The sequence below is a fragment of the Sabethes cyaneus genome, chromosome 2, assembly GCF_943734655.1.
Source record: "Sabethes cyaneus chromosome 2, idSabCyanKW18_F2, whole genome shotgun sequence".
Lineage (NCBI taxonomy): Eukaryota > Metazoa > Arthropoda > Insecta > Diptera > Culicidae > Sabethes > Sabethes cyaneus.
In genome coordinates, this window is record NC_071354.1 from 82,798,760 (window position 1) to 82,826,592 (window position 27,833).

Genomic DNA, 27,833 nt, shown 5'->3' on the forward strand with positions numbered 1-27,833 from the left:
AAATTGTTGTTGTTGTTGTTTTTTATTTACGACACTTTACACTCGTTAGTGCATTCGTGTCGGGCCTATAAAAATGAATTTCTGCCTGTCTGTCCGAATGTTGCTTATAGACTTGGCAACTACTGAGCCGACCGGCGTGAAAATTTGAATGCAGGGGTTTTTTATACCGCGGAAGGTTCTTATGATATTTAGAGACCCCTCCCCTCCCTAAGCGGAGGGGCTCCCATACAAATGAAACACAAATTTCTGCATAACTCAGGAACTAATCAAGCAAATGGAACCAAATTTGGCATGCCGGGATTTTTGGAGGCAGGATTGTTTTTACTATGGTGAATTTTAACCCCTCCTCCCTTCAAGAGGGGGAGCTCCCATACGAAATTTCATCTGATGAAATACAAATTTCCTTATATCTCGAGAAATAAACAAGCAAATGCAACACAAATTTGGCATGTGGGGGTTTCTGGCGGCAAGAATTTTTTCTATGATGAATTAGGACCCCTCCTCTCTTCAGAAGGGGGGCTCCCATACAAATGAAATACAAATTTCCGCATAACTTGAGAACTAATCATGCAAATGGAACCAAATTTGGCATGTGGGGGTTTTTGGAGGCAGGCATTTTTTCTATGGTGAATTAGGACCCCTGGTTTCTTTAAGAAGCGGGGCTCATAAACAAATGGAACACAAATTTTCTCATAACTCGAAAGCTAATGAAGTAAATGAAACCAAACTTGGCATGTAAGGGATTTTGGAGGCATGAATTTATTTATTTGTCTTGCCGGCGACCCGCCGTCGGAAGCGCCGGACACTGCGGAGGGCAGTCCCTCCACAGAAATCACCTCTGTCTAAGTTAATTTGCTTTCCTAGGTCTACTGACCTCTATTACTTTCCTTTAATTGGGTCCGAACGAGCGAGTGAGCCGCCCCTGCGAAATGGTACTTTCCACGAAAAGGTTTTCCGTGAAATGGTGCATTCTGCTTAAGGTTCTTTCGCAAAATGGTATTCGACGAAATGTTATACAATCACGGCGAATAATGCTATCCGCTTTATTTTATCTGGCTAAGCAATGGGGGGGGGGGGGGAGTTGTTTTCTATTTTACTGCGAGGAAAAATAGCAAATTTGTATATTAAACTACCCATGCTTTCATTGGTAACTGCCAAAATGAATCATCTAAGGTTGAACTCCTCAGAAGCTTGCAAAACTCGAGATTGTGACGAAAGTCATCCGAGATTCACAATTTATGTAGAAAAATCGCATTCGATGCACGGAACCAGCATATGCGTACTGTTTGGGAGGCGATATACGTACTTCAAATTATATGAAAACATTTCACATTCATAAGTATTTGTATACGAAGAAATCCGACTCAACATGATTAGTTCCATAATGCTATACAATTCTGTGACGACAATCGTATTTGAATCGGTTACTATCATTTTGTACGAATAAATGTAAACTAGGATGCGCTTTATTATGCTTTAAGTACGGTTTCGAGTTTGTTTAGCGATATTTAAGATGATTTCCACACATTATTATACGATTTGTGGTTTGCTGGGACGATGCTGTTTGCTCCAAGAAGGATGATGCAATCTAATATGGCAAAACATTGTGCTCGGTAGTTCAGAATGTGAGTGTATTGGTGTATACCGCGGTATCTTCAGTAAACGGTAGTGAGAAAAACGACAAAAGTGCACTTGTGTAATTCACAAAGATGTTGAAGAACAATAGTCCGAATACGCTTCCTTGGGGTACGTCAATGGGAGCAAGCAAGCATGTCCCCATACCTACCGAAACGCGTAGAGTTGTGTTCAACGCTGGACTGGATCCTCGAGATTCCTCGTAATTCGTTTTTAATCGTTCTTGAAAAGTCGAATCCCGAAAAGGAATGCTCGTTTAAAATTTGACATGAGATTGAAGAAGCATCTTGCTCGACGGTGAGGAAATTTACGCGAAAACCGATTTTAACCAAATCCCGGGGATAAAGTTAAATTTGTTACCGGGTTCATAGTAAAGTTAAATTTGTTTTCGCGGATAAGTTCATTAAAAAATTCATGATTTGCGAGGGATCTGTTTTTTGGGAAGAAAACCATGTTTTTTGTGACTAATAAGATCATTAATATCTGCATTTGAAGCAATCGAACTGTAGCGTACTACTAATCTTTTATATGAGTGGATTACATATCAGAGGCCAAGTTTGGGTGCCATCGATGGTGTAAATTTATGCCAATTGTATACTCAATAACAGCCACAGTTGAGTGATTTGAATACGCAAACCTCTCACATTCTGATAATAAATTAAGAACAAATAATTTTTTATTACCTTTGCTTCAATGACGAACGATTTACGCAAACTTTGAGGGATCCTACGTTAATAAAGCGATATTATCTCAGATGCAACCTGCATTTTTTTCTGAAAAACTGCATGTGCGCTCTACCCGCTCCGATGAGTCTTTTTTAAACTTATCTCAGGTGTTTTTCGTTCAGCATGGAAATCAGCAAACATGTTTTCCGTGCGTAAAAAAGTAAAAGGAAAAACGATGATTATTATAGAAGATTTCTTGTCGTGTTTCAACCAGTATTTGCTTACTACAGGCAGTACATCGCTAATAACCAACTTGGTTCTATGCCTCAGCGCTCCATGACTACTAATCTCTCGACTTTCATGCCCTATGTGATTAACCCGAATTGCCGTTGTAAAACTGGATAGGCTTGGCGAAGGAGGCCCGTTATAATATTAGTTTCATTCATACCTATTCGATCGCCATCTAAAAGTAAATAGCGACGACCGTCTCTTTGGCTCGTTCACTGCCCATTCACGAATCCCATAAGGCAGTCATTTTTGCCCTTTAATATTCCTTATCTACTTAGATGACGTCAACGTTAAAGGTCTGCACCTCTTGCTTGCCGACGACTTTAAGTTGTACTCCAAAGCTGAGCGTTTGTCCGATGCCACTGGCCTAAGGGAGGAATTATCGATTTTGGCAAGATGGTGTGAAGACAAACGCATTTTTCTAAAGCCAAATTAGTGTGATATCATTCATTTGCCAGAATGTGAGGCCCATATTAAATGCTGTCAAATATGCCATTACATCGCAAAAACTGTGTTAGGGATCTGCTCGACTCTAAGCTCATTTCCAAACAGCGTATCGCGTTTGTCGACCAAGACCTACAGGAAACTTGGGTTCATCATGCGCGTCGGCAAGGACTTGAATGTGTTTGTTAACAAACAGACAATTGCCTGAAGGCTGAAGGCTTCTATTGTGATTAGTCCACTTTCATTTAGAGCGTAGTGCTCCAGTCTGGAATCCAAAATGAAGTTAGACGATTCGGGTCAGTGCTGCGAAGATTCATTTGTTTTTTTCTTCAACGACTTCTGTAGATAGAACCTTTCAAATGCCAAGCTACAGCCGATTTAAAATGTCAGTTCGAAATAGTGACCGGTAACCAAGTTAGACAACACACCATCCCCAGATTAACCCCAGTAAAACAAACCGCAAAACTCCGCTTTCTGAAAGTGACAGTTCCGTTACTAACACCCCAACAACTGGCACTGGATTTAACTACCCGTATATTGTCATCATTGATGCAGATACCACAGTCGGTAAATACGTACTAAATTTAGCCGTTGCTGATGATGTTGTTACGTGTTTTTACGACACTGTTTTACCATATAAAGTGGAAGAATGTGCCATCAAAGAAACGGTGTAGAACGATCGACCTGTACGCAATCACGGTGAAGTATGAACCGGACTTGTCACTTCAATGATCATAAACGACGTTGCGTGATACATAATAAGTGTCATGTGAGTCAGCGTTTTGATGTTAAACCCCTTTTTGGCAGTATGGCACATTAGCTTGTGATGATAGGTTTTTCCCTGGTAATTGCAAAGTAAGATTTTGCCATTATGCACGTATTTGAAAATAAATTTAGCCAACTGTAGCCAACTGAAAAGTGGTAAAATTGGATCGAAACGACTAAACGACTATTAGAGCTGGTGTACTGTGGACTAATAACTGTATTGATTCGAGATGCTCGATGACAAATCCAAAGCTACAATTTACTGTTGCGATTGCGGTCCTAAGATTAAATGGTTTTTAGCATAATCAATTCATTAATATCGGCCAGATTATGCTAATCAGAAATTCCTACAACCTACAAGGTCAAACTCAGTTCGGTTTCGGCATCAACTGAATTGTCGGCATGTGTGCCGACATGTGCTAGACAAGGGTGCTGTGCCGTGTGTGAACCATCCAATACCGGTTGTGTGCTGCAGACCTATAATGATAGATTGCTGTTTTCAACAATATGTCAATGTGCATATTCAAAACAGATTGTGGAGATACTGTTAGGCAACATGTAAATATTTTTCCTGATAGTATAATGGCTTATTAAACACCGAAAGCAATAAATTAATTTCACGAGGAAGAATTTTAGTTGTTCCTTCCATATAAGTCTAGAGACAACATGCTCAACAATTTTAAGATGCAAAAAACTTCGTGAATACACATGGCTTTTCGCATAATGTTTATTAGAACCGAATGTCTGAATAACTTCCCTACGCAGTAGCCATATCGCATGCTCTAACAAGCACGGATTAAAACGTGGGAAAAAGGATGATTCAATCGAGCATTGTATGTAATCGGATTAGTCGTTTTCAAGAATTTCCTGCACTTTGTTTCCATCACAAAGGACTGTTTGGTAAATACAATCCAAAACAACCAGAATGACTAATTGAAATTTTTGCACGCTGTCTAGCGGTCATAAACTTGGCCGTCCATTGTCCGTCGTAATTCGTCACCACTGATCCGTGGTAACCTCCTTCGATGAGCTACCTAACCAACCAGTATATTTGCAATATGCGAAAAAGAAACAATCAACTTTCCTGGTACCTGCGACTTCCCGATGATGGTAATACAATAAGACAATCTGTTGCAAATAACACACACGAAGCCATCCAGAAGGTGCTAATTGCCTGTTTATACATCTAATATACGGCAAATTGATTGATGGAAACACGGTTCTACCTGGCAGTGAGAAGAAAGACGATGACGCTTCCTAGTAGGTATTAATTGATTACGCGGCTAAGAATGGGCAGACAACATGTCTGTTAACACATCTCAATGCCACGGTGTTCTGCCGCGTCAATGATCTTTGCGATCGTGCAGCAGCCGTGGCGCGTGCAGTTCGACTCCAGTTTGGGAAGCTCTAGCAATTATTGCCGTACTACCGTCTTGGCGATCTTTACCCTTTTATTAAACTTGTCGACTCCAATTATGAAGCATAATTTACTATCATGCTGATCGATGGTGCGACGCTCCAGCTCTAGCTGAGAGAATCTTCTAATAGGGAGTCAAATGTGGTTTTGTGAAAAACGAACATTGGAGGAACTGGGAAAATGATATACAAACTGTGAAAAATAATTAACTGTCCAGATGGGACTTGAACCCACAACTCTCAAGTCGACGCGAGTGCGATATCATTACACCACCGGTCAATTTATCAACATGGAATCTTCTAATAGTTACAGTGGTTCCCAATCTTTTTTGGTTCGCGAACCCCCTGGTGGGATTTCGTATACTATTTTGCTGCGAACTAAATTCTAGGCGAACCGCTGGGAGTTCGCTCACTTCCATTTGGAAAATGCTTTTCTAATATATGAAAGTGAATGTTGCTTCGGAACACCAAATTTGGTATACGTATGAGTGAAAGAGTTATTTAGTAGTTCATTCTACTATTATGGAATTCACGAAATATTCACTTGGCGAATGATTCGTATACAAAATATTCGCTTTAAAATAGTTCGTAAAATAAACTATTCCCCTTCGCAGGTATGTATTTCAGCTGTTATTTACAACCTTCATCAGTCCGTGATGAAAAAATCTTAAAATACTTGCTCATCACTCTGTAACTATTTTACAGCGAGGTCCACAGAACTTGTATAAGTTTTTTGACGTTTTAATAAGACCAAGTTCTGCGGAAGGCTGTATTTATCCGCTAAGCGCTTAGAGTTTACTCCTGGCGTTTGCTACCGTTTTGGACTAAATGACCACGGGACAGACCAATAGGTCTGCTCCCAAATCCTACTAGGATGGGTGTCAATCAAAAATTTGTAGACCAACCATGTGTTTTTGTCTTCACATTGAAAATGAGGTCAGGCATATACAATTAATATTTTTTGAAACGGTAATTACAATTGATGAAGGGGCGGTAGAAGAAAATAATGTAAATTTTATAGTGAAGATGAAAAAGCGGAAAGGTGAGAGAGGGGGGAGGGTTATTAGTAGCTACGCTTAACAAGTAGTCGTTGTGACTCATACCTTTTAACCCATGCTGGACGGTGCATGGGTCGAAGCAAGCTATAATCTGAGATTATAGGCGGATTCGAGCCCACAACACCCGCCAGGGCATGTGGCTCGCTGGTACTAATGTACCTTTGAACCACAGGGGCGCTGGACAAAAGGAGACTGCACAACCCCCTTTATTAAGCGAGCGACGTATCTACGACTCAAAGGCAGTGAAAAACATATTTTTGTTGTCTTGATGAATATGAAACAGGACGACGAAAAATAGCCCGGAACTGCCATACGAAAAAACCCCGAAAAAATGACAAAAACAGAAGTTGATAAATGATGAAAAGATTGCAAAAAGGCCATGAGAAGGCAAAAAATACGACAGAGCTATGACAAAAGGACGACAAATACGAAAAAATTCAACAAAGAGTTAACAAAAGACAACAATGAAACGACGAAAAAACAGCAAATAGATGAAAAAAAGACGACAAAGAAACGTCAAAAAGACAATAAGAAGACGACGGAAGGAAGACGAAAAGGCACCAAAGCACCAAAAAAGTCATAAAAAGAACTAAAAAATGAGAAAAAAAGGTGTAAAGGTAGAGGAAATGCAAGATTGTCAAAAATTAATATAAAAATGGCGAAAATACGATGAGAAGTAGACGAGAAGATATTACGATCAAAATATGATGAAAATAACATGAAAATACAGTGAATAGGGGACGGAAAGACAAAACAACAACAGAAAACGTTTAAAAAGCGTCACAAAAGGCTACAAGACCCTAAAAACAACGCCAAGGTAGCACTAAAAAGTCATGAAAGGCAATAAAAATGACAAAAAGGTGGTGTAAAGGCAGAGAAAATCAAGAATATCAACAATTTGATAAAAAGATCGCGAATATACAATAAAAAGTTGACGAAAAAGACGACAAATATATGCTAGCAATAACATAAAAATACGACGAGTAGGCGAAAAACGCCAAAACATCGAAAAAACCACAAAAAACGGTTTAAAATCCTCAAAAAGGCCATAACCAATGTAAAATAACGACAAGAATCTACATAACAACATAACATAACAACAGAAAGCCAACAAAAATGTTACAAAAAAATAAATAAAATAAGGCCATTACAAATATTTTTTAAAGTTTTTGTCCTTCCGGTACTAGACAACTGAAGGGGGGGCAAAAAAAAACAAAGAGATTTTTTTAATCACGCAAAAAAAATAAGATTTTTAGGAATTTTTGCTTGAAGTTTAATCGTGAACCCCGAATTTATTCTTGCTTTTGATATCTACGTTGTTATTTTCCATGCAAAAACCTTCCAAAATAGAGTCAAAATCTAAAAAAAAATTTCGCTGGTTTCCGAAAGCTACATTATTTGTACTTCCATCTTTGTTTCGTGCTGGAAGCGTTAACATTCACTCTTTTTTCAAGGTGTTTGGGCTATAAAACCCACAGATAATTGGTTTTATACAAAAAAATTTTACTCAACTTTAACAAACATTCTTTTTGCCCTCTGATTTTCAGAGCCAATTTTGAAGGGCGGGAGGACAAAAACTTTGAAAATAATTTGCAATGGCCTAACAAAAAAGTGACAAAATAACGAGGACAATAAAAAAAATGACAAAAAAGAGGAAAAGATGACAACGAAAAGACGTCAAAACAGAGACAAAAAACGACCGGAAATAGCGATGACGAAAAAAGCGGCCAAAGTGTCAAAAACAGAGGTAAAAAAACGACGACAATGCTATCTAGAAATGGTAAAACAACATACAAAGAAATGATAAAATCACGACGAAGAAATAACAAAAGACGGAAAAAGGTGTCGAAAAGACAACAATAAAATGACAAATGAACGACAAAGAGACAGCAAGTAGACAATAAAAAGATGACGAAGAGGCGGCGAAAGGACAGTAAAAAGATGAGGAAAAAGTGATGACAGAAGATGACAAAATACGATGAAAAGGGACCAAAAATGTCAAGGACCCGACTAAAAGTTATAAAAGGCGAAAATGGCAAAAAGACTATAAATCAATATGGAAAACGTGACGAAAAGACGATGGAAAGGTGGCAAAACAGCGACATGAAACTAGACAAACTAGTCTACAAATGACGATAAAAAGACGCCATCAAGAGCAACCAAAACGCTACGACTTAAACGATAAAAAACTAGCAACAACTAGCTGACAGAAGATGTGACAATGAACGAAAAACGACTAACAGACGTTAAAAAGACAATAAAAAAGACAGCAGAAGGTGACAGAATACATATAACAAAATACCACAAAATGAAACAACCGAACGACGAAAAATGAAAGATAAAAGACGAGTAAACGTCCTTGAAGAAGATAGGTCAAATCTCAAATGAATCATGGACAGATTTGATTCATAAAAGTATTAATTTCCTTCAAATACCATCAAAAACAATGTCTATATAGGTTATAAAGTGAACTCTCGGAAAAGTTTATCGAAATGGGATTGGGTCGTTTACTTTTTCCGAAATATAAACTCTTCTGACTAGTCCAAAAAGTCATTAAAATGATAACTTTAAGAGCAAACAATAGATTCGCGAATATAGAATACGCATTTATGTATGTAAAGGTTGCAATCATGTAATGGAAGGAAATATGTAGCATGATCTTTACAAAATAATACTTTTCAGTAAGTTCAGTTAAAATAGTTTATTACACTAGTTTGCTTTTGTTCTTTCGTGGTCTACATTTTGATAATGTTCTTCGTATTTTCTGTCTGTTCCCTGCTCCCAACACACATTTTTGTTTAAGAATAGCTTATTCAACTATTGTACAGCTAATTCCTGTGGAACAAGTGCTTAATAAGCTATTATACGACAAAAATGTTACTTGGACTGTTCCTTCTTTTGAATTTCAAACCTGAGTGTGTTGCAACTGTCCGGTACAAGAGTTCAATTTAATCCCTGCTATAGCGCTATGATGTGACTCTGAAACTGTAAAAAGGCGATAATAAACCGACCGAAAAAATGAAAAAGAAAAAAACTCACGTATGTGAATGAATGCTTAGACAAACTATAAATTCAAAAACTCAGAAAAGTTAAAGAAAAAATGAACTTTCTAAAGCGTTGCATGGTAACTAATGTTTATTTAACTTTTCCAAACAGTTAACTTTACTGAAAATTAACTTTTTCGATAGTCCAGTCTGTAAAACAAATGCTATAAAGACACAACAGCAAATTTTTTGAGGATTCGACAGCTTAGAAGTTAAACCAAAGGAAAGAAATCGAATGCCACATAAACCGATACCAAGAGATATTGAATGATGGAGTGACGGAAAAACATTTCAAAAGCTACAAAAAAGGAGCCTATAATCGTGCGCCGAATTACAGCTCAAGACGGAAAATAAGTTTCAAAAGAAACAATTTCAGAGTTGTCGCATTCTCATAACGATTTTTATGACCAATTTTGGCTGTTAGAGTCAAAAGTGTGCAATAAAACGCAGGTAGTTGTTTGAAAAAATAATTTAAGATTTACTGCGCTCATATAGTAGTTATCATGACCAGTTTTAGTCACTACAAGTGTGTTTTGAATTACACATTATTGCTTGGAAGTTGAACCATAACCACAATCTGTAGCGCAAGGAATTCTATGAAAAAAAAGACACGAATGGCAAAGCCAAATATTTACAAATTAATGGTAATGTCGGTGACAAACCAATGTATTATAAACTGCTGAAAGTTGATCTAGTTCCGAAAACGCAATGTAGCACTAAGACTTCACTTGGCTTTTAGTAGGGTAAAATTAGCTTAAAACTGTTCAGTATGACATTAAAAAATAGAATAATACCCAAATAGTTTCATAAAAGTGCAATAAACAGTGATCTGAACCTTTTGAAATGTCGGGTGCGCCCCCTTTTGTTCATGACTGGGCTTGCTAGTGATTACTAGCAAGGTCACTACTTTTTGTACTTGTATTACTTTACGCTGCTAGTTCTAATAAGATCGCTAATCATATCATGGTAAACCACAATAAATCTATTATCGATAGTTTCTCACCATACCTATCATAAACAAGCTTTCCTTGACGTTTATAAAGTTGTAGATCTAAAGTTGACCTCATAACAACGAATGTGGAACTAACAACCTTTTCTTTCCTTAATGATCAGAAGAACATGGTCGGCACTATAATTGATCTACTTCAAGAGAAAGTAGCTGCACATAGCACATTGAATATGAAAAATGGCACTGTCGTATAACTACGAAATGTGTGATTATTCATGCTTATACCGAGTCTAATATGTAAGCAAAACCATATGACGGGTAGCAGAAAGTGAGTAAAACATTCGGGTACCAACTGAAAGAACGTGGATGCGAGCCTCGTCTACCATTGCACAACCCAATATAATTTTGATCTATATCGAAATTCCCAACCTTCCCAAAATGCTAGTATTAGCGCAGTGTAACAACTGAAATACTCTAATTATAGTTAAATATAAATTATATCTGCCACAGAACAAAAAGGCGTAAAAGAAACTAATGGTAGGCTTAAAATAATCTAAGTTCGGTTCTAATTTAAAACCTGATTCTCAATCCCAAGTCCTAGTTCCAAGTCACTGTGAAGACGGTCTATTTATAATCATGTGTCTTTCTTTTCTTTGCCCATGCGCTATTTTTAGCTACATTAATTTTACGACATTCCGACATTCTGCCGCTATTTCCAACGGAAATTATCTGAGGCATTTCAGAACCTTTTCTACAGGAAGCTATAAATATTCTTTTTATTGCGTGTTTTGCGAGCCCCTAAATAACTCTAACTGACCTGAAGACAGCAAATCTGCTGCTGAGCCTATCGAAATAATTTGTACCATTTGCTGTTTACATCCTGAGACCACTGTTCCGTGAAACTGAAACGATTTAGCGATGCCCGCAGTAGTAGCTCGGCGAACATTGACTAACTTCAGCAGCCAGTAGCAAGCCTCATCGGAATTAATGTCTCTTTCTTGCTCATAGATCTTGCTTCATGCGAACTGCGCGCGAGGGCTTTCGGAATCCGGTTCAGCTCCGGAAGCTAAAGATTACGTTCCCAAGTTTTGCAGTAGCGCTCTGCACAGCTTGCAGCAGAAGTATTTTTAGTTGCTAGGTATGTAGCAGAAAAAATACATTCTAAGACCAGGTCAACCGGAGATTCGTCCAATAGGTCACGAACAATTCGCCATTTCAGAAACATGAACCGGGCGGCAAGCATTGTTATGCACCGTTCAATGGGGTGGGCTATTGCACTGTATCGCGTTGTAACAAAATACTGTTTGCAACCCACCGAAGCTGGTGGCTTTTGATGGATAGTTCTTTATTCGTAGAATGTTGTAATCGAAGAAGTGGAACTTCGCTGAGAATCACATTTGTTATTTGTTCGGCAGGGTACGGTACCACTGTTAAGTTTCAGAATACGGCCGGCTTTTTAGGATACACAAATATGCTGTAGGTACTTGAATATGTTGGATTCGTATGCTGTTCACACGGCTAACATAGATATTATTCAAGAAACACGTTGCACAAAAAAGAAAACGATTTTGCGGAACGAATGAATCAGTGTTGTCTATGTAACAAGATTGTTAGCCTACATTTCTATGTGCCTTCGCCGAAAAGGCATACCGCTGCACTGCACCACTACTGGTGTCCATGTGGGGCGATGGGAAGTAAAAATATGTAAGTAATGATGCGGAAAAGTGATAGGAAGGCGATAGTAGAAACCTACTCCACTAACGAGTGTGAACAGAAGCAAAAAAGCAAAAACACTCCTAAATCGAAGATGGAGGAAGCGATTACTAAGCGACTCTTAGACAGCCAAGTTTAGTGAAGTTGCAACTAGAGTAGATACTTGGATACGCTAATCGAGGAAGGTCGATGGATGGGAACAGAAAAAAAAATTCAGTCAGTCAGTCAGTCAGTTAGTCAGATATGATTTGACTAGACTAGACAGCTGTATGGAAAATATTTTTCCTCTCCAGTATATTGTCTGTGGCGGTTTAATTGTGGGAGCCTTCACAGTTTGAGAAACATGATAATCGGTCGGTGGCACCACACACCGGTGCGCCATGCGGCGTCTGCACTGGCCCAGGAACACTTGTTTTACTAGTGGAATGATAAATCAGTGCAATTAGCAACCAACGGATACCATCTAGTGCAAAACCCTTTCCGTCTCGGCGCTATTGATTGTATCTATTCTAACACGCTAAGCATTAATTTTCAACACAATGTTGTTTGAAAGATTGATAAAACTCCATTGAACTCTGTCTCTAAATATCCGGGCAATCGATTGTACGATGATACTTCATTTTTTCGTCTATTTCAAACATACAAATTTGGTACCGTGAATTCGGGTGAAATTGATCACTTTTTCGAGTATTTTTTAAATATCTTTGAATAGAAACATATTTAGGAAGATGATTCAATTTTAAAATAAGTACTGTAGTGCTGGCTACACGACAGTATCATCTATATCTTATATAAATAGTTTTATTTTAGATAAAACTTAATGTAATCGTGAAATTGAAAATTTACAAATAACGGGTGAAATTGATCACGTAGAAATCAAGACGATATTGCTATTAAACCATACGCTCTGACAGCAATAACCTTACGTGCAGTATAAAATCTGGCGTAATCGAGATATTGCCTGTATGTAGGCAACAATGTCGCGTACAGCAACTAGCACAAAAATCAAACAGTCAGCTCTACATTAGCATGGTTGATGCATCTGCTAAATAAATATGAACGATAGAAAAGATATTAAGCCAATTTTAGCATCGTAATCGTTTGTTTTTGTTTAAACATTGCTGTATATATGTGTAAATGTACGATTTTCGTATACAATCTTCACCAATCTAGTGAAACAAATAATTTAATTCTCCTCATATACGGGAGCTTGACTGTCTCTTTGAATGTGTAGTTGCATTTCGCTATGTAAGCACAAACCGATCTCTTGCACTCTCATGCAACTGCCATATGGAGCGTTTGTAAAATTTGTGCGAAGTATTGTCTGTCTTTTGCACCCTTTTATAAATCTCCATTCTGCTTTACAGAAAGAATAAACTTTCGCAGGTGGCAGCTCCATTTCGCACCCATAGCGATCTAGAAATCTATGTTGCCTCAGTTCATGATGTTATCAATCGTTTTATTTCGTAAAAGGTCAAATCAAACAATTTCTGTCGCATAATTTTATTCATGGAAATTATCAAAGCACCGCCAGATAATTAGAGAATCGAATTAGTTCTATCAAAATTTCCTTCTGCAACGAAATTTGTGTTAACAGCAAGGAGTTTTATCGGGCATGTTGAAAATTGCGATTCGATCAAAATAGTAAATTTTAAAAAATCAAGCCATTTACAAGATCAATCTTGCTGAAAGCCGAGTGACTTTGACCTGTAACTCAATCTTTATATGGATGGGTGCATATTCAGCTTTATGAATCAGTATAAACGTAGAATAAAGAGTTTTTTACTCGTTAGTCCAAGCTGATCAATTTCACCCGACTGATCAATTTCGCCCGAATCGACGGTACTAACAAATTTTAAATTTTACATTTGAGATTTACTGGTAAGAAAAATTAATAGTTGCCGGTACTTAAATGTAATGACGCAAGCAATTGGTTTGTGATTACCTTCTACGATTGATACCTTAATAAGGCAACACATGCTACAAACATTATCTCAAACCTGCGGCTGCAATCTGAGGCAGAAATCTATAAGCTCCTGGTGTACGTTTAAATTTAAAGTTATGGGCATTGGAATTTATTACGCTTCCGGAATATTATTTTCTGTTTTGTAAGGAAGGTGTTACTGTCGTTAACTGGTTGCTTATAAAGCATTTGAGGGGTTTATGCTAAAATCCTAATTATTTTGTCGGTCTTTCCGATAAAATAGAAAGAATGTCTTAATACCACGGCATCACATCGTACCTTATGATCATTCGTAATTCGGTAATCATTCGTATGTAATATGAAAATCACTACCTTTAGTATAGGTATTTTAAGAAAAAATCAGAGGGGTTGTGTACAAGACACGACCGCATATCTAGGTGACGCAGGACTACGTAAAAGTCTCTTTGTAGTGATAGTAGCATGTATCCATGCATGTAATCACTCGATTCTTCATGTATACATACTATATGCAACATAAATACATTACGTCCAATCCTCAATATATTTCAGAGTTATTTTTATGTGCATTTGGAACCAATTTAACAAAATCATGAACATACACTATTGTTTTCCTGCTACCTTAGAGAAATTAAAGATTGTTTTTATTACCAATCGTTTCACCACGTTGAAGGGATTTTACCAATTCAATCCCATTTTATCAACAGCACATGTTTTCACTACACTTCCTATGAAACATCAAACATGCGCATCCATACAGAATCTATTTATATAAGAGGCTTATGTCTGTACCGAAAACCAGGTCTCTGACAGGACATCATAAGAGGCTTATCGGTAACTAAAAACAGGTCCCTGACAGGACGCCATGCTTTCGTAGCAAAGGGTTGTATTTTCAGTCACCTCACTGGTCGACTGCTGGACTGCTCGATTGCTCAACGGATTGACTAGACTGCTCGGCTGGTCCATTAGATTGCCCGATTTGATTGCTCGATTGGACTGCTTAACTGAACTGCTCGATTGAACTGTTTTATTCGACTGCTCGACTCAACTGCTTGGTTGGACAGATCGACACATTTGCTTGACTTACTAGTCGACCCGATTGCTCGACTTAACTGCACGATTGAACTGCTCGACTGGACTGTTCGATTCGACAGCTCGACTGGACTGTTTGCTGGACCGCATGATTCATCTTCTCGACTAGACTGGTCGACTCAACTGTTCGATTCAACGCTCGACTCAACTGCTCAATTCAACTGCTTGATTCCACTGCTCGACTGGACTACTCGACTCAACTGCTCGACTCGACTGCTCGTATGAACTGCTTGACTCAACTACTCGATTGGACTATTCGAATCGGCTGCTCGATTCAACTGCTCAACCCGATTGCTCGATTCAACAGCTCGACTAGACAACTCCATTTGATTGCTCGACTCAACTGACCGCTTGATTCAACAGCTCGACTAGACTGCTCGATTTCTGTTTGATTCGACAGCTCAACTTAACTGCTCGACTGGACTACTCGACTCAACTGTTCGGCTTAACCGCTTGACCCGACTGCTTGACTAAACCATTAGATTCGACTGCTCGACTCAAGTGCTCGACTAGAATACCCGATTCAACTGCTCGACTGGACTACTCGACTTAACTGCTCGATTAAACTACTCGACAGGACCACTCGACTCAACCACTCGATTCAACTGCTCGACTCGCCTGCTCAACTCGATTGCTTGTCGCGATATCATATGATCGATGTTAAATCAGACCGGACCAAGTCGCAAAATTTTAAAAAAATGAGTTAATGATAGCAAACGGTCCAGAATTTTCCACGCAACATTTTACTCTAATCAGACTACATAAATGTTGCAAACAGCCAGATGTTTTTATTCAGTTAAATAAAATCCAATACAACCATAAAAACTATTTGTTTCAGTTTCCGGCTATGACTCTTTTATGTACAACATCTTAGAGCTATATTATGCAATATAAGAACTCAAAGAACTAAATCAAAGATTAAACATCTTCGTAAACACTGGCCAATGGAATGCATCCGCAGTTTTCTAAACTCTTAACAGATATTTATATATTCCGAACCGTAAGATTCGGGCTGAACTAGTTAATTATAACCGAACACTCAGCTGTAGCGCAGTTTTTCAACACAGATATCAAATTCGCCTAGTTTCAATCGTCTCACCGTAAAAAAATTGCATTCTGCTGAGACAATGGACTTTAGTCATTTTTTCTGGCACACTTTCCTAACACAGACATTAAATTCGACCAGGTTTTATCGCGTTCGAAAGAAATTTGTTGGCACGAAGGGGGCTTTGTCACTCTTTATGGCATACTTCCCAAGCAAGGACATCAAAATGGTCTAGGTTTAATCGCGGTGTTCAGAAATCTTGTTGAGATGAGGTAACTTTGTCACTTGTTTTTGACTTACTTCCCAAGCACAGATTTCCAATTGGTATAGGTTTAGATCATCGTAAAGAATCTTCCAACCAATCACGAGGCGAAGATTTCCAGTTGGACAATGCTTTATTAGTTTCAATTTTTCAATAGTGTGTACTTTGAAATCAATAGATTTCATAATTGGTGTGGATGCGTAGAAGATTTTCCGGTCGATTGGCGTAAAAATATTTAAAATCGATCTGGAAACCGCCATGCTATCACCGTACAACGTGACGCTCGCAATTTTCGATTTTTTGGAATGCTCGCTCGCAACAGCACCCAGGGCCTGCTTCGAAGTCGTCGGTTTCTATCGGGTTCCCTGCTCAATATTGCTGTTACTGATCGCTCATCCGGCATCCCTGAAACGTGGCCAGTCCACTGTAACCAACCGTGTTTTAGTTACTTCACAATATCTGCATCTTTATATACTTGGTATACTGTCCATGATTTAATAGTAGAAGCCAATATGACCAAAATGTACTTTTTCGGTCCTGGGCATTCTTAACTATGTAATATACATGCCCAGTACTCAAATAGCATGTGTTTATTCGAAAATATTCGAGAAATTTGGAAAAAGAGCTACACTTCTAATGGTTTTACAGTTGACGTCCCAGCATAATCAACTTGCATAGCAACCTGCTATATGAACAATTTTATTTTAATGCAACATAATCTACAAATGTATTTTGCCCCATTTTACTCAAGGGTTTTGTACTACAAAAAATAAAAAAAATGTAAAATGCCAATTCGATACTTTTACCAGAGATTTTCGAAAAGGCATGCCAGTTGGGCAGGTTGAAAAAGTTAGAAGCCCGAATGACGATCAAGTTTTTAGCTAAAATGTCATGTAATGGAATGTTTTGCCTTGTTTTACTCTATAACTTTTACAGAAATTTGAGAATGTATTGATAGGAAAAGGAGCAAACGTGAAAGTGCTCCGATTTCGTTCAAATTTGGTGTGTTTATTCCTAGTTGACAAATTCTAGACTCATATTTTTAATTGTACGCTTAGAGAAAAGTCACTTTTTACCCGTTAAAAACCGCGGCAACAAAAAGTTCCGTTTTATCGGTCGATTTTGCCCACTGTGCGACGTAACGAATAGTTTGACGAAGAGTGCTAACAGATATTGCATGAGAAGAACGCATCGCGGGTACAAATACTACATAATGAACCAATACAAACAGAAGCAGAGACAACAATTCCAATTCTTCCTGGAGAAAAAGCGCGACTAGGAGGAGAAGGAACGTGAAGAACACGGAAGTTTTATCAAAGACTCAACGCAAGGTGGAAGCAGCACTACGATGAATGAACACCTGAAAGGCGTGCAGGCGAAACACCGTGATAGCGGAAGAAGTGACCACACTGGTGCAGCAAGCAACGAAGATGTGTCAACCTCAAGTAGTACACTTTAGATCCATTTAGTTGAAGGAACCGGATTTCGACTGAAATTAGTCATAATTTGGAAACCACAACTACTTTGAAACAACCGTGCTAATAGGGACCTCTATCGATAAGCGAAGCTAAAGAAGCCATCCAGTGGCTGAATAACAACAAACCTGCTGAAACGGATGGTATTGGAGTGGAACTTACTAAAATGAGCCCGGATGAGTTGGCCAGCTATTTGCATCAATTGATTCTCAAGATATGAGATACGAAACGACTACCGGAGCAGTGGTAAGACGCAGACGGAGTTATTTGCCCTATTTACAAGAAAGGCTATAAGCTGACTGAGCGATCACTATCCTGAACGCCGCCTAGAACGCGCTTTCCCAAATCATCTTCCATCGACTGTCGCCAACAGCCAATAGATTCGTGGGAAACAATTAGGCCGGCTTCATGGAGGGTCGGTCTACATACAACGGCCGAATCTTCACCCTGCGGCAGATTCTCTAGAAATGCCAAGAATTTCCAGATCTATGGAAAATTCTGGACGAAAACGGTTTCAAAAATCGCCGGTCGTGACAAATTTGAATTTCTGTCATTCAGCGTTCGTATAACGGACAATGATGAACAAGTTGATGAAATCTGCATTAAGTATTCTGTGAAATAAGCTAGAGAAACCAGGAGTCTATGGATCTTTGATTGCCTGGTTTAGGTTCTATCTGACAAACCAATCGCTTTGCGTTAATATTGAAGCTTCTCGTTGCTCAATGTTTATGAATGTTTCCAGTTTCCCTCTGGGGAGTAATTGGACCCATCTTACGTTCGCTATTCATCGACGAAGTTCACGCTTGTTTTACGCCAACCAATCAAAACACATGCAATTATCAAACGTAAATACCAGTGATTGTGAAAACTTACAACAAAGCGTAGATTGCAGAATTGGTGCTTCGGGGATTTTCTGACTCACAGTGTTGCGAAGTCCACACTCGTGTGGTCTAATTTTCTCACAAACGCATACTCGTTGTAACGAAACCATCGACTCCCTTTCAGACTCTCAGTCTTAATTATTCATGCACTGCGACGAGTTTTTGCGAGTGTGTATTTAGCAAACAGCCACAGTCGTTGCTATCGCTCATTATTACAGTCTGAGCAGCTGATACTGATCACTCACGAGGGCTCGCACTCCAGCCCACGTGTGAAATCCAGGATGTAAGATGAAGAAGAAAATAAAAAGTAATGCCAAATCTGTGCCACAGTGTACCGCTAGCCGGGCAGCTGACTGCTCACGAATTATTTGCCTCGTGAGCGGCCTATGCAGAAAGACGTTTGCGAGTGTGTAGGTAGCAGAATGTCTGCCGTATGCTTGCGTACGTGGCGTAAGCGTTGACGCAATATTCTCATAGGCATCTTCTCGCTCGATTTGCAACATTGGCGTGCAACTTGAGTTTGGTTTAAACTAAATTTCATAGAAAACTAGTTGCTAGCTTGGTCGTATCGTTAGAGCGTTTTGCCCCTTAGAGGAATTTGAAGAAGATAGAAAACTTAGCTCTGTATGATGCACAAAGGGGGATATTTGAAAAAGTTGGACGCTAAGATTGACTCTGTCAGAATATATTTTTCATAATTTTATGGTAGTGTAATACGTTGACTACTTTACCATTAATCTCGCGTTTAAGCTAATTTGTTAGTTCCGGATTCTAAGGGGAGCAGACTTTACACTAATTGTAAATTGGAATGTTTAGCTACGCACTAATAATTCAACTTGTACATATTTTTCATTTCAGTCCATAAAAGCAATCAGCATTTCAAATTAAATAGAAAGCATGAAGAAAGTAAATGAGGTTACTAGCAATTAAATTGACTTTAATTCAATAGAAAATGTATGCAGCTGCACATCCAATTAATTACTAAAACAAATGGAATCATCAACGAACTACGTTTTCACAACTCATCAGTACGGATCGCGTCAGAATGGGATCTTTGCACTGCATGTGATTGTTATTCAAATCATTAGTCGATTATCGTAGATTTCTAAACTAACAACAGAGTGTTGCAGCGGCAGTGCCGGCTGCACATTGTTAAAGCATGCTCGACACTATGCCACTGGTATGGTAACTTTTAATTTAGCTCCTATAGCAGGGTTGTTTAACTACAATTCGCGTGATCATGAACAAAACCACAAAGTCAGCAAGTAGCAAGTCAAACCGCGAACTTTTTGACACCTGCCAACTTGAGGTAAACATGTAAACCATTGCACAGGTTGCAGTTTGAAATGCCCCTGAGTGCCGGACAGTCTGCTGGCAGTGCTTGACGGCTTACATTGAAGGTCACGTTCAGATGCAGTGACTTAGACGTGTACTTAGATTAATGTTCTTTTTTCTTACTTTTAGCTATGTTGGTAAATGATGGTTCTTCGAAGTAAAAAAAATCTATTCTTTAAGTGGGGTTATTCCGATGGACGGCATTCCGGGGAGAATTTATAGCTTGGGTTGTAGGCGACAGAACTGTAACTGTCAGTCGCTAATTTGAATAAATATTTAGAGCTCCGCAAAACGAGAACAGAATCAACATATTCATAATAGTGTGTAGTGTTTCCTTGCGACAAATGCAAACATACATGCAAATATAGCGGATTTTCGGTCTGGCTCCTCGTAAATTATACCTGCCACCACACTAGAGCATCACAATAATTTACCTCCTCTTGTATTTCCTCGTACACGAGACCCTGGGTTGCGTTCGGGTCGACCCGCACGTTCCACATGCGCAGCAAGTTCGGTCCATCCTTAAACAGACCCTCGGTTTGCTGCAGCGTCAAGTTGTGATTTTCGCCGAACGCACTGAATGACACCTTGTGCTCTTTAATGTGTCGTATGCTAACATCACTAATCTTATTGCTATCACTATCACTTTCATCACTTGCTTCTGGCTTCGGTTGCGGTTGCATTTCCGGTAGAATTGGCTCCTGCTCAGAACCACCGTCGCTGGTGGTCGCTGGCAAGCCAGTCGAAGTCGCAGTAACATCCGTTCGTTTCTTCAACGGAACCAGACTTTCACTAACTTTTTCACTGAACTTCACTTTGCTCAAATCTTTCTTCACATGGTGGTTCCCGGCACCACCCTGCTGCAGAAGGTTGCTGGCACTAACTTTTGAGCTTCCCGCGTCTATGCTTCGTTTGCGACGGTGGTGGTGCAGCGCCGGCTGATTGGTGTGATGTGTTAGCTGGACCACCTCGTAAGAAGGCACAGCGTCCGGATGATCCACATGGAAAACCTCCTGAAGCTGGGACGACGTCATGCGGTGGTGTATCTGCAAGTACAATTTGGTTCAAATAAAACATACATTAGCATCGAATTATTGGAATTCAGTTCGGAAATTAGATTGTAATTTATGTACTAATCAAATCCTTCTGATTCTACCGCCGACATAATCTGGGACTATTTGTTATGCCAATCATTTCGTCACTTCGAGCTAGATTCAGATTTGCAAAAGTTGATCGCCGGTGGTAGAAGCGGCTTTACTTCGACTGCGGTGACAAAAAACATAGCATGATTAGTTGGCGAACAGTTCGCTATTGCTGCAGCAGTCAGTGACAGATCAGCGCTATAATCCTTGCAAGGCATGCCAATCTTTTCGAGCAGCGGGTCATTCATTACTCGTTTCGTATGTACGGCGGCATGGCATTGGTGTGGTGACATGAAGGGTGCGTGAGTGGTTCATTATTTTTATATGTTCGCCGAAATGCAATTCACCAACAAGAGCATACCAGGGAACACGCAGCCGCATCACGCGTGTCGGCCCGCTTACCGACGGACGCCGACGACGGACGGTGAGCGAGATGGCTATTTTAATTGAAGTCTTATTAAATGACATGGGAATTTCGATTGCGAGTAACGGATTCCTTCTGTGTTGTGCAATATCTGACCAAACACGGTGGATGTTACTCATTATGGTTGGGGAATCATTTGCGAAGCGAGTTCGTTAGTTCGATTTTAGCGTACTGTTTATTGTTCCTTGAAATTTTTAATGATAATTTCTTTGTACTATAGGCTGGTTGAGCTAATCAATTATACTGCACCGTCGGTAATTTATTTTATGTTACATACTCGAGCAAAAAAGTATCAATTATTAATAAAACGATTTCCGATTCCGCGTTTAAATTTTCAAATATTAATTTAGTGGATGAAAACATGCATTCACGCAAACTTCATACGTCGTAAAATGAAAATGAAAATTTTATGATGATAAAATGTTGTTTTTCATAAATATAAATGACGTGCTGTCTCGTTCATCGGAAAAGGTTTCATGACCAAACAAGACAATAAATCTATCAAGAAATGCGTTCGTGAGCGAACAATTTAATAATGTTCAAAGGCAAAACCAATGTTTTCGCTAAAAATCCAAGCGTCAGCTAAAAATAAGGATCGTTTCATTCATATTGAACCCCCTTTTGCGAATCGACTCAAAAAGTACCCATTCTCCCATAAAAAGAATGTAACTGTTGAGACTAAATTGTATCAGAAAATTACGAACTTAAGTATAATATATTTCGCCTCGCGGTGAAAAAATTGTGTTGCTAAAAATGAATGCTTTCGATGTCAAAATTGAGATTCAACTGTATTGACTATAATTTAAGTCAGTCCTATTTCAGGTTGGTAAAGCTGTAACTCTCTAATCTGAGAATCCGCTTAGTCCATATACTTCAGTTATAGCACTGTTATCACTACCTCCTCATAATACAAGTTGGGATACGAGTAACTTTAGTGGACTTCAGGTAACTAACCCTGGTGGAAAAAATGACGTATTCAGAGAGGAAAGAGTGGCACTTATGCGAATGCTGAATATTGTTGTCTTGCCAGCCTTGAGCGTCTGTTCCCATCTCGTTAGGTGCGGCTTCAATGATTTAGGTGACACTACTACAAGGTGGAATATTGTTTCTTAACCCTAGTGAGTGTCTGCACTTCATATTAGAGGCACCTCACAACAGCGAGTCGTAGTAAGGCAACTACTATATAAACGCTCTAAAGTCGGCGACATGCACATCAAAACTTGTCTGGGAATGTATTCAATCACTCCAAAAATTGTCTCGTCGTAACCAAGTCAACTTGTACTGGGTCCCAGGTCACTGTGGAATTGATGGAAATGAGAGAGCTGATGCACTAGCAAGACTCGGATCATCTCATCAATTTGTAGGACCTGAGCCCTTCTGTTGCTTATCTGCTTCTGCTTTAAAAATGGAGCTAAAAGCATGGGAATGTACGAAAGTGGAATCAAATTGGAATAACACTTTCAATGCTAGGCAGTCGAAACGTTTCATCTCTCCAAACGTTTCAATTACTCGCAAAATACTGGAGCTTTCGAAGAAAGATCTAAGCATTTATACTGGTCTTATAACAGGACATTGTCCGAGCCGCTATCATCTGAAGCTAATGGGAAAACTTCATGATGATATATGTCGCTTCTGCGGCATAGAAAAAGAAGACTCGGAACACCTGTTATGCCGATGTCCGGCAATTCTCAATAAAAGATTAAGGTTCTTCGAAAGAGGGCTGTTAGAATCCTCTGATATTTGGAGAACAACTCCCAGCGCAGTAGTGCACTTCATCCGAAGTGCATCACCGGGCTGGACAAATGCTATTAGTCAAACAATGACAATCACTTCTGCTAGTGGTGCGTCATCTTGACAACATAGCTATAAGAAAACGGGGAATATATCACAATAGATCAAACAAATGGTCGCAGTGATAAAAATACCCAACACGGAAAAAAAAGGCAACTTATATAAACATAAACTTGGAGCTATCGACTGTTGAAGATTCACGAATTTGGTTTTTTCGGCTGGACAGTCAATTCTCAAGGCAAAACGACACTTTATCTTTTCTATGCCCTATGCCTAGGATGGTAAATGGTTGAATAATGCGCTCCAGAACTACCACGAAGTTCCACAGCCTCTTATTTTGCAACTCCTATCTCCACCTCCTCGTGGTACCATCCGGGATACGTTCCTTAGTGGAAATCGGACAACCGGTGGAAACTAGGGTCGTATGCGGACAGAGAAGGGGGCACTCATGCGAAGGCTGAGTGTAAACTCACCGCCTGCAAATGACGGATCTCGGTAGAAGTATATTCGATGAACCTGAAAATACTGAGAACCTGAGCAGAGGGTCCAAAGCCCCCAAAGGAGGATGGTTTTAATAACTGTTATCCATGGCTAAAAGTAAAAACATGAATGGATAAACCCCTAATCCAAGGTGTCATGCGGGGGGCCCTGTAGCCGCAAGGTTACCGAGTCTGCCTTGACAAGCGAGTGGTCGTGGGTTCGAATCTTAGTAGAATCAGGCCATTCGCTGTCAAGTGACTTTAGCATGGGTTTATTCTCAGGCCCCTCCACATCCTTCCTACTGCATTCTGCATTAACTAACAATGAAAGCCTCTTGCCAGGGCAAGTTATAAGTGTGGTACTTGCTTGAGGTGCGAATGAAGCCTCTTGTTCAAGGGCAAATTATAGCTTGTTCCACTTCCTGGTTCTAGGAACGAGATTGGTAATGCATAATAAGTAGTAGTAAGGGACACATACATACACACAAAACACACCCTCACTCTGTGCTGAACTCTGCTTTACCGACCATGAAGCCTTTAGCCGGGGCTGGTTATAAGAATGATACTTGCTCGAGGTGCGAATGAAGCCTCTTGTCCAAGGACAAATTATAACTAGTCTCCGCACTTCCCGGCTCTAGAGCTAGATTGGTTGGTTCTATAAATACTCAGCCTCAAACGGAGCCTGTGGAGTACCAGAGCGCCCTCCACAGTAATCAGTTCTTACACATCATGAGGGGCTCTGATGTGGCGGACTTTTCTTTCCCCTCAACTCGTGGGTTTCTTATGGAAAACAAAATCAAAAATACAACAAGTGTAGATACGGTGGCAAACCCATTCGCGAGAGGAGACATCCAGCGTTCTCCACCAAGGGTGGAGAAGGATGCAACTAGGAGTTCTAGTGTGGGTGGCAAAGGCGTCGGTATGCTTACCACGCCGGACACAGCGATGAATGGCCTAGCGCTAATCAGGGCGATGGAGAAGAATAGAGACGCTGTACCTAAAGTGATAGCAGCGTCACAGCAGCTTGATGTAATAATCGAGTTCACGTCAGGTCGCGGCCATTTCTCCAAGGACCTGAAGCAGAGCTTGCTCATGCTTCGGAGAACCTTGAATGCAGCGACCAAAACGCACAACGACCTCGTGGCGCGTGCAGGAGAGGCGAAGAAGGTGACCGTGAAGGCGTCGAAGGCAGTACAGACGGACGCTTCCCCCCTTGACGGAGTGTCGCAACGCGGTCTAGGAGGCCACAGAAAGCGCTACCAGCAGTGGTAAGGCGTCCGCCAAGCAGCTGAGGTAGTCCCCGGGGGATAGCACCCTTGGTGGACCGAAAAAACGCCTGATCGGTAAAAGCCCTCAGGCTAGCGGGCTGGCAGAGCTAACCGATGAACCAGCGGCAAACTCCAAGACGGGTGGCCCGTGGACTGAGGTTAAGGCCAAGAGAAAAGACGGAGAAGGCTCCAGTAAAAAAACAGCTCCAGCTAAACCGGCAAGGAAGCGAGCGAAGAAGGGCGACGGTCTTATCCTGAAAACTGACGGGTCGAAATACTCGGAGGTTCTGAAGGCCATGAGAGGAGACGCCCTACTCAAGGATCTGGGCGCGGACGTGCGGAGCATCTGCCGTTCACGCACGGACGTTATGATCCTTGAGTTAAAGAAGGACGCCGCCAAGAAGAGTTCCGCATATAAGTCCATAGCGGAAGGAGTGTTCGGGGACGGAGTGCAGGTACGTGCTCTCACACCAGAAGTGACTCTCCAGCTTAAGAACCTGGACGAGATCCCCGAAGTGCGCGAGGTTGTACAAGCTCTCAAAGAGCAAAGTAGAGTGGTGGTGGCAACCGAGGCGGTTCGCCTACGCAAGGGTCCGGCCGGGACCCAGGAGGCCACCATACGACTTCAACTGATTGACGGAAACAAAGCCCTGAAAGCTGCTAGGTTAAAAGTGGAATGGTCGGTATGCCCACTGAGCGTGCTCAAGCAGTCGGAAGCTTGCTTCCGGTGCTTCGAGCACGGACATAAAGCCTGGAACTGCAAGGGGCCAGATAGGAGCCAGTTGTGCAGGAGATGTGGCAGTGCTGGCCATAAAGCAAGGGACTGCGCGGAGCCTCCCAAGTGCCTGAGCTCTACCGGTAAACGGGACGCAAAGCACCTAACGGGAGGTCCAAGGTGCCCGGCCGGTGTGCCGGCGACTAAGCCACGTTCATAGTGCAAGTGGCACAACTCATCCTGAACCACTGCAGTACGGCTCAGCAGCTGTTACACCAAGCAGTTTCTGAGTCAACAATGGACATTGCCATAATCTCGGATCCATATCGCGTCCCTGCCGGAAACGGCAACTGGGTCTCGGATAGCTCTGGGACGGCGGCTATATGGACAACAAGCAGGCTCCCGGTTCAGGAGGTTGTGTCAACTGCAGACGAGGGATTTGCGGTTGCCAAAGTGGGTGGCCTTTTGGGTAAGACGACGTCACAACGTCACGTCACGACGTCTGGGATACCACCTAGAGGGTAGCGCTGATCAGCTTAGTGCTGTGTAATTACAGCAATCGAGCTGATCATTTTTTTCGCCGCGAATCGCCAGCATAAGCATGCCTTTCGAACTCTAGCTCTTATTTATTCATGCGACGAATTTTTTGAGAATGTGTATTTAACTAACAGTCATGGTCGTCGCTCTCGCAGCCCGTCAATGTAGCCCGTGCTGCTGAAACCGATCACTCGCGAGAGCTCGCACTCCCGCCCGTGAGTAGAACCGAGGATGAAGATGAAAAAGAAATAAAAAAGTTATGTAAAATCAGCATCCCAGTGCGCCAAGGGCGGGTTGTTACGGCAACTGGTTGCACAGGTGCTGTTTGCCTCGCGAGTGGGCTACGCAAAAAGACGAGGCTGTGCGTTCACTTGTGTGTAGGTAACAGAATACCTGTACACAGCAACGACAGCTGTTTGTGTTAAGCTCGTATGAAAAGCGTTAGCGTTGAATACTATGCTTCTCAAACTCGCTTGCGTGAGTGTAGACATCGTTAGCTTCTCGCTCGATTTGCAACATTGCTTCATTCTACACTCCTCCTCTAGTTTTTTTTTCCTACCAAATCCTTCAAATTACCCAGTAAACTGCCGTTGCTAAAGGTTCTTTGCCGTTTTTGACGAGTTCTGCCAAGAGTCCTGCAGTGCATAATTAACTCATATAACAAAAATAACAACTGCTTAACTGTATTACTAACAGATATGCTGTCACAGCCAATTGGGGCTGCCTTGTGTGCGTCCAGGTTGAAATCCGACAACTGAACTTGGGCTACTGCGCTAGAGGGCGAAGTGGTCTACACGTCGCTGCGGACAAAAGACATTTCAGGGCAGGGAAATCTGAAATATTCACGTGTACTTGCCGGGAGATGCAGGCTGGAAACCTCTTTTACGACTCCGACTACGGGACCGGAATGAGATGTATGGCATGACATAGTACGGGTGTGGCGGTTCGTCCTGAGGGTCACGATTGGGTCAGAGCCGACAAGGGCTCTCATAGTGCCTTGCAATGTGCATCCTAGCTGATATCCGACAGCTGACCGATGACCTTGGGTTAGTGTACTCACGACACCGATCACAAGACTGGGATCATATTGACGGTAGGATACAGTACGGCTACAGTGCACTGCAGTGGTTTGTTCTAAGGGCCATGACGGGACCAGAGCCAACTGGGGCCTTGTTGTGAGCGTTTCGGTTGAAATCCGACAGCCGACTGATGAACTTTGGATTACTAGACTCCAGCGGATTCGAAACCATGTCTCTGCGGACAAAAAAAAAATTCAGGCGCAGAACGATCCGGCACATTGACGCCTCTACTCCGACCACAAGACCGGGACTACTTTGATGGCAGGATAGTAGTGCAGTAGGACTGCAACGATTTGTTCTGAGAGTCGGGACTGAGTCGGAACCAACAGAGGCTTTCAAAGTGTCTTCTTGCGTACGTCCGAGCAACTGATATGGCGGTTTTAAATTAA

The 27,833-nt window shown here is 40.9% G+C and overlaps 1 protein-coding gene across 4 annotated transcripts in view; it reads right to left on the reverse strand.

Moving 5' to 3' along the window:
* Positions 1 to 27,833, reverse strand: part of LOC128738104 (venom metalloproteinase 3) — a 373,270-nt gene that overhangs the window by 227,483 nt on the left and 117,954 nt on the right. For all 4 annotated transcript variants that reach the window (XM_053832958.1, XM_053832957.1, XM_053832959.1 and 1 more), the window contains one exon: positions 20,444 to 21,055. In XM_053832958.1, the coding sequence (XP_053688933.1) occupies positions 20,444 to 21,055 (612 nt within the window). The remainder of the gene's footprint in view (positions 1 to 20,443; positions 21,056 to 27,833) is intronic.